Genomic DNA, 8,601 nt, shown 5'->3' on the forward strand with positions numbered 1-8,601 from the left:
ACATAAGTAAACAGGCAACTCCTATAGCTCGCGAGTGATAGGGAATCACTTGACTTTAATCGTGCCCCTATTTGGCATAGCAACTACGCAGCTTATCATGCTAGTATTCAGAACATAGGCACTTAGGAGCATGCAACTAAGGTTTCAAGCAACTTCTAGGAACTTAATGCACGAACATAAGTAATAGAAGTATTGCATAATTTTAGAAACCAAGGTTATGCTCCAGGACTTGCCTTCTTGTCCTACGCTAGCCTGTGCCTCTTTTGAAGCTTGCCTCGGGTCTTGAGCGGTCTCGATCAGATTCAACGCAGTAGCCGAGTGTTCCTCTTCAGCGCCTAGAACCAACTCGTACGAACCGTCAGCGAGGTTAGCTTCTACACGAGATGCATATGCATAAGATTTCATTTGTAACCATTCATAATGTGGGTTGCATTTTGTTAATTATTGCAAAAACATACGGTGGAATTTCGACCACATTCACCTACACAAGCTTATACACCTTTCTTTTTTTTGCCACATTCACCTAGACAAGATTTTAACAATTCTTTTCTTCGCAAAACAAGGTGGGTTGTGAAGAAAATATGGGTTTTACTTTGATGGTGATCGTGTACACATATAAGATTATTAGAAACCTAGTATTCAAAAGATAAAAGGTGGTGTCATCTTGGTACTGCTTAGTAACCATTTTAGGAGTGATAATACTACTGAAGAAAAGCACAATTAGTTTCTTGTGAGCCTACAAGTCCTAATACTATTTATTCTTAACCATTAAACTAGCATGCAACAAGAATAAATGTTTCGGGGAGCATCTGTTAGGATATGATCATGAAAGTTTTAGAGAAGCTTTCCTTCTACACAAGACATCTACTGTAAAAAGTTGAGAGGAATTTGACATCTATAGAATTTACTAAAAATCAAACAGTGTTAATTTGCAGAACATGAAGAATGATTTTTAACTAGAGTTTTATCAATAGTTTAGTTCCACAAATTTTACAGAAGGGTTACCAACACTAACATACGCTACTATGAATTTCTCAGAATTCTATGAGCATGAGAACTATTTATCCCATAAACAGGAGATTAAAAAACATGTATTTTCTTAAGCAATGGAAAACACATATCTCACAGGAGCAAGTATTTGTACTAGTCAGACATGGACATCAAGAATCTAACAAAATCTATCTTGCATTTTTCTCTATTTTCCACTAATTATCATTTAAATAACAAGATTAAGATACCAATTAAACATTTGAATTTAAAACAGTACGAACATCATGGATTCCATTAACACCATTACAGATCTAGAACATGCATGCTAAAAGGAAGCTAACAGAAGTGGTTTCACATTTTTCAGAGCACTATATGATTTTAAGGCACTTAATGGCTTTTACACAAAATAAATTCTACTGCTAAATACAGGATAGTAACATGCCCATGAACATTTTTAAATTAAACTAGACATCATTAGGAATCGAAAAAAATAAGTTTCATAATTTTCTCAGTTTTCAACATTTTCCTAGACATTTTCCAATCTTCAGCCATTTAAATCAATTTAAAACTAAAAAAGGAAAACACGTTTTACGACCAGGCCCTTAAATCTTTTGAAGCTTCACAACAAGGCCCTTACATTTTATGCCTAAGACCCTGGAAACAAAACAGGATTTGCAATGTGGCCCTCGGTGTCGGTCGGCGTCGTGACGGTGAGATTCCTGCGGAGTCCGACGGAATGGGTGCGGGCTAAGGGCAGGGGAGTGACGAGCGGCTCACCAGTGAGGTTTGCGCTATGGGGGTCGAGGGCAGAGGAGGTCTGGCGGCGGTGCTCGATGGTGGAGCTCCGGACGTATGGTGAGGCTCGGGTGGTGCACTAGAGAGCTCAGTCGGCGCTGGTAGGGCTCGGGAGGGGGAGTTCGACGATGGGGTGTCAATGGCGTGCGCGGCAGAGAGGGTGAAGTGTGGGAGGGTGGCGCCGGCGAGCCAGGCTTGGCCCTTTTATAGCGGAAAGGCAGCGGGAGGATAAGGCGACACCCAGGATGAGCTCGAGGTGCATTGGGCAGACCGGTGGTGGCTCGGCGCTGGCGGCAGGAGGGGGCGCGCCGGACTGGCCGGGAGGGCGCATGGTGCGCCGGCGTGTCGTGGCCCACGGACCGGGGTTGGTCGGCAAGGATTCATTGTGCGGAGGGGGAGATAGCGCGGCGCGCGGGGTGGGCAGTGCGGCACGTGGGCTATCTCATTGCTGCCGGCGGTTGGCCAATGGGGCGGAGCCAGGCGGGTGGCGCCGCGTGGTGATGGCATGTTCGCCGTGCGTGGTGACCGCGTCCAACGTCGTGGCGTGCACGTGCATGGCGCGCGAAGATAGGATCTTTGTGCCGGATTTTCTTCAACTTTTTGAACTAAATGATGAATACTTCAAATATAAAAGTTTGAGTTTGAACTATGGACTCCAACTTCTACAAAGGCTGATGGGTGAAAATTGCAACGGATTTGGAGATAAAATGGTGTAAACTTTGATAGAATGCTGCGCAAAGCTGATTTTGAATTTAACTTGAATTTGATCCAATTTTAACCCAGTTTTTGAATGCCTTCCACTCAAAATCATAGAAAGTGCAAATAATGAAAGTTGTTCAAATTGATAAGTTTTACAACTTTAATATTAGCCAAAATTTGAGTTCTTATATAAAAATCTATTTTTATTTCCTACCCAATTGAGTGCCATTTAGGGGGTGTTTTTAACACTTAGATAAATTTGAAGTGTTTTTCAATTTGACACTTGGCAAATTTGATTTGTTTCTAATATCTTTATTAATTTATCTTGATTTATCCATTTAAATACTAGGGATGTCACAGCGAAGTTCTCTTTCAACATAGTGGTGGTGAAGAATATAGTCATGCTCATGTTGGTTACGTGTGAATTCTTGGAAAAATGACTTCGCACACGTATTTTGTTCGTCATACTTCTGGGTCTTATAAGACCAAAATTCATCAACCGAAGTAGTGGGAAATTTAGTGTGGAATTTGCGCCATAATGAACCAGACATAAAGTAGTGACCGTGATTCATAGTTACAGGCAACACACCTTCAGTAACTTGTGCAGGGACCAACTCCGGCACCTGCGCAGGAACCATGACTGTTTTAGTACAAAAAGATATGAAATCCATCTATAAAGTTTACAAGCCAAGAGCTCAAATAATATCCCTCACACCTCTCCTCTATAACCTAGATCAGCAGAAGTTTCAGTAGGAGCAACAGCAGAGGTGGTGCTAGGGGCTTCTTGCGAAGTGGTAGTCGCAGGGTCTGCAGAGGTCATACCAGATGGACCAGCTCCAGCGCTTTGACTTCGTTGCTACACAAAAAGATACAATGTAGAGTTAGGTAAAGAGGAACAATGAGTCATAAACAAAAGGCAAAGGCAAAAAGAAAAGAAAACCTGGTGGAAGAGGCGACGCCCTTCTTCAACTGTCAGAGCGTAACCAACTTGTTGAAAGAAGTCCCTCATGAAATTCTTCGTGATGTTCTTCTGGAAGGGAGGAATCTTGTCAGCAGAGACATCAGTAGGCCAAGTATACTCACGATCGTGAAGATGGCGCAAATCAGACTTCGTGATAACCAGGTTGCCGCCGTCTGGGGGAGTAGTCATGAGCGAAAAAATAGCATGAGCAAGAGTTCGTGCAGAAACAGCATTGCCCAACTCTCCAAAAGCTCGCCCATTAATTCCGAGGGATTGGATGCCATCAACAACCTCTTTTGACATGTCACCAATAATGCAGTTCTTAAAGTCAAGAGGAGGAGGCGGTGAGCCAAAGTCAGTGAGCAACTTCTTCAGTTCAGCGTGAATGTAATGGAAACATTCATCAATAGCGTTAGTATACTCTTGATGATCCTTCTTGAGTTTTTCAAATTGCGCCTGCATACCAAATAATTCTTCAACTTCTTTGCACTTTGCATCAAGAGAAAGTTGGAGTCCATTAGCCCGCGACTTCTCAGTTTCTGCGGTCTGGGCAAGAGCGCGAAGTTGTGCAACCTCAGCTTCAAGCTCTTCGTTCCTCTTGGATAGGGAATCCTTCTCAGCAGAAAGCAAAGTTGACTTAGACTTTTCTATGGCTAGAGTGGCAGATAAATTCTCCTTTTCAATTTGAAGTTTTTTGATCACATGAATTTTTTTAGCCAAGGCGTTCTCAGAGGATTTTTGCGACAGATCGTGTTTATGAGGGTCTTCGCGAACGCGTCATTGAGCGACGCGGCATGCTACAAATCCCTTCATCAACAAGTCTTGAGCATGGGTTAGGATGTCTTCGGCACTGTCCTCACCAAGATCTTCTTCCATGATCGGAAAGCTGAAGCTATCTTGAGCCTTTTGCAATAGGTTGCGCTCTCAGCTGCCACTAGAAAACTTGAGCAATTTGCATTTATTACCTCCAAAGAGTCGAGTTCCTTTAGCCAAGACCAGCTGAGTTGCAGCCATACTAGGGGGCTCAGCCCCTAACGAAGAGGATGCTGCTCAGATCATCACTTCCAGTCTCTGAATCAAAGCTTTGGCTATGACTCAAAGAAGTATGTGTAGCACATTGAGACAACACCATTATTCCAGCAGCAGCTATTTCGTCTTCGGCAGCTGTTTTCTCTACAGGTGCAGAAGGAACTTTGGGTGCAGTGCCTACAGCGGGATGAGGAGTCCGACTCCGAGAGCACCGGATCAAAGGCTTGTCATCACTCTCAAGCTCATCATCTCTATATTGAAATTCAAAGGGTTTGCTGGTAGTGCCAGCAATATCTTCAGCAGACATAGTGGAAGGAATAGTTCGATCTTTGGGAGCATGGCAGGGTGACAGCGAAGTAATCTCAACATCCTCTTCGTGGACGGGACTCACATTCAGGCCATCATCCAAAAAATTCCTTTCACCTTCTCTAGGGCCCAACTTGCTTGGTGCCTTGATTCTCGCTCTCCTCGGGGCTAGACTCAACGACTTCGGCAGAAACATCAGGCTCAGATCGGGAGCATTTTTGGGCGCGAGGCATGGAAGATCTCTTATGCTTGCTTTGTTTTTCGAGGCGAGGGGATGGAGAGGCGGCAGCATCATCCGCAGTGGCATTGCCTTTCTTAAGAGCGCGTTTTAGCGCAGCTTCTTTGCGAAGTAATGTAGCTTCACGTGTGCCACTTCAAATTCCGAAGAACTCAAAAACTCAGTTAGTGCGACAACTGTCTAGGCTTTTTCCAAGTTCATTATACTCTTTGGTGCTTTCTGGACCCAAGATGATGTTGGTCCTCTCCTCCATGTCTTTGACATCAATATCTGCATAAATGTTCGAAAGGAATTGAGAACGGCAAACAGAAAGACAGAGTGGACATAAACAAGTTCAGAGAAGAAAAACCATAGTAAGAACACTTACCATCCTCTGTTAAGCCAAAACTAGGAGCGAAGTCAGGAATCTTGATTGGACTAGAGAAATCAGTCCAGGCAGCGATAGCCCAGCCGGCTTTCACAGGAAAAATCTTAACAGGTCAATATTCCTCAACTAGGTCATGCGTGTTGTATGACTTCACCAGCTCTTGAAAGGCACCCATGAAAAGTCGAGATGTGTCCTGGTCTTCTATCATGCAAGACATGGCTTTGGGTATTTCGCGAATTGAAATTGCTTGCAAACAAGAGGATTGGTACCACTCTCAGGATTTACTTTGACAGTATGGTAAAACCAAAAGCAGTTCCAGTCATCATCCCATTTATTCTTGTATGAAGTCAAGGGGGTGGTGCTCTCGGTCTTTTAGCAAAAGTTGAGGCATCCAAATTGAGCTTCTTCTTTAACCAATTTACCATTCTCACCAATGCGCTCAATGCTCTCAATGTACTTCGGTTGATGATGAACCACATGGCCTTGACAGAAGTTCTCGATGGTGGGGGCGACACCCATGGTCTTGCACACCCACATGAAGACGCTGAAGCGAAGTACTCCGTTAGGAGTCAGCTCATGTAGAAACATTTGGTACTTAAGCAGAATCTCAATGGTGACAGGGTCAAGAGGAAATTGAAGACCAGCATTGAATAGGTCCCGGAAAACAACGACTTCGTTATCCTGAGGAAGGGGAATAGTTTCAGAGCTGGGAGCCCTATCGCGACCGTCTTCTATTAACCCAGTAGTAACAAAGTCTTCAGAGCTTTAGGGGTAGCCATCAGATCGAATCTAAAAGAGACAGTCACCGCATGAAGTGTTTAAGAATAAACTCAAACCTAGACAAACTGAAGTAAAAGCGAACAACAAAAACGAAGTAAAAAGACAAACAGATACTATAAATAAGCGAAGAGAAATATCGGAAGAAGCAAGAGGCGCGGGGGCAGATGTCTATCGCACGGGGGCTCGGGACGTTTGACACCTCGGGATAGCTTGACTTTTTTTTAGATATTACTCTGAAATTTGAAGATTCCAAAGAGTAATTTTCCAGTTTTGAACAGGAAACAGATAATCGCCTGTTGCCTGTAGCCAGGAACCTAGATACAAGCCATGTTACGGTCTAAGAACACATGAACTGGCTTCGTTCAGCGCCATTTATGATTTATGTTCATCCTCCTCTATCCGAAACATTGACCTGTTCATTTGTAGGTGCGTGTCAATCCCGTAAATCATAATGTGCATTTGTTTATGAGGCGATTATGCTTAGATGGAGGTTAGCACATGCGTCTACGCAGGAACAGGTTGTCACACGCTAAAAACGAGCAAGTCAGCGCAATCAGAGCCTCTATAAATACAGGGAGTTGCCATGACATCCATATGCAGTCATCCCATCCTAGATTGCTAAGCTAGTAGCAACACATTAATTATTGCTAAGCAAAGGATCACTCCCATGGCAGTCAAGTCTTGCGTAGCGATGCTGATACCTTTGGCACTCTTGCTTCTTGCGGGCAGCTCCTCAGTAGTGGCTCAGCCGGAACTCGACTACTACAGCAAGACATGCCCAAACGTCGAGGCGATCGTCCGCGAGGAGATGCAAAAGATAATCTCCGCCGCACCAAGCCTCGCCGGTCCACTCCTAAGGCTTCATTTCCATGACTGCTTTGTCAGGGTAAGTCGCCGTGTCACTGCAAACTTAATCATGCGTGCTCTATGTGCAGTGAAATTTCAATTGATCAGGATGTAGAGCCGAGTACTGATGCAAACTCATGCATGCGCCTTAAAACTGCAGGGTTGTGACGCCTCGGTCTTGCTCAACTCCACCGAGGGCAACCTGGCAGAGAGGGACGCCAAGCCCAACAAGAGCCTCAGGGGCTTCGGTTCAGTAGACAGGGTGAAGGCCAAGCTCGAGGCCGCCTGCCCCAACACCGTCTCCTGCGCCGACGTCCTCACCCTCATGGCCCGCGACGCCGTCGTGCTTGCCAAGGGCCCATTCTGGCCGGTCGCGCTCGGGAGGCGAGACGGCAAGGTGTCCAGCGCCACGGAGGCGGCAGACCAGCTGCCCCCTGCCTTCGGCGACATCCCGCTGCTCACCAAGATTTTCGCCTCCAAGGGCCTCGACCTCAAGGACCTCGTCGTCCTCTCGGGCGCGCACACCCTTGGCACGGCGCACTGCCCATCTTTCGCCAACCGGCTCTACAATTTCAGCAGTGCCTATGGCGCGGATCCATCCCTCGACAGCGAGTACGCCGACAGGCTCAGGACACGCTGCAAGAGAGTGGACGACAAGGCCATGCTGTCCGAGATGGACCCTGGCAGCTACAAGACCTTCGACACCGGCTACTACCGCAACGTCGCCAAGCGGAGGGGGCTCTTCCAGTCTGACGCCGCACTCCTCACCGATGCCACCACCAGGGAATACGTCCAGCGCATCGCCACCGGCAAGTTTGACGACGTGTTCTTCAAGGACTTCAGCGAGTCCATGATCAAGATGGGAAATGTCGGTGTGCTCACCGGAGTTGATGGGGAGATCAGGAAGAAGTGCTACATCGTTAACTAGACTTGCTCTTAGCTTGTGCGTTAACTTAATTATTCTTGATTATTGTAATTTCACGGGTATGTAAGTTGAATGTCTGTAACCATAATTATTGTGTTGTATTAGCAAATATGGTATCAAGTGATTGATTCTTCTCGTTAATGGTTTCCAAAGGACTATAGTTAATAATCTTTTTTAGAGGGTTCATTCGTTTTTTAATCAGGTTTGATTCAACTATAGGCACAAGGGATCGGAAGGGAATGGTTCTATTGATAAAAATGAATTAAACTAGGAAAGACAATATGAAAAATCTATAGACACTAGTAGAGAACTCGCCTTTAGTCCCGGTTGGTAGGGTGCATATCTCCCGAAAATCCATGCGGGATAAACCAATCGAGACAAAAGGGGAGGTCTTTAGTCCCGGGTCCTTCAACCGGGAGTAAAGTCACTCTTTAGTCCTGGTTGGTTTCACCAACCGGGACTAAAGGGCCTGCCACGCCAGGCGCGGGATAGGCCCTTTACTCCCGGTTGGTAAAAGCAACTGGGAGTAAAGGGTGCCCCTTTACTCCTGGTTGGGTTTTCCAATCGGGACTAAAGTCCTACTTAAACTTTCATGCATGGCGCCTGAAATTTTCATGCATCACGTACGTACCGCGGCCATTTTGTTAACCTTTAGTAGTTGAGAC

General features: G+C 45.5%; 1 protein-coding gene across 1 annotated transcript; it reads left to right on the plus strand.

The window, feature by feature from the left end:
• Positions 1 to 6,770: 6,770 nt before the first annotated feature.
• Positions 6,771 to 8,077, plus strand: LOC117853291 (peroxidase 1). The gene is made up of 2 exons (XM_034735683.1): positions 6,771 to 7,051; positions 7,172 to 8,077. Exons 1-2 carry the CDS (start codon positions 6,833 to 6,835, stop codon positions 7,937 to 7,939), a joined length of 987 nt encoding a protein of 328 aa, XP_034591574.1. The 5' UTR covers positions 6,771 to 6,832; the 3' UTR covers positions 7,940 to 8,077.
• The last annotated feature ends 524 nt before the right edge of the window (positions 8,078 to 8,601 follow it).

This window comes from Setaria viridis, chromosome 4 (assembly GCF_005286985.2).
Source record: "Setaria viridis chromosome 4, Setaria_viridis_v4.0, whole genome shotgun sequence".
In the NCBI taxonomy this organism is placed as follows: domain Eukaryota; kingdom Viridiplantae; phylum Streptophyta; class Magnoliopsida; order Poales; family Poaceae; genus Setaria; species Setaria viridis.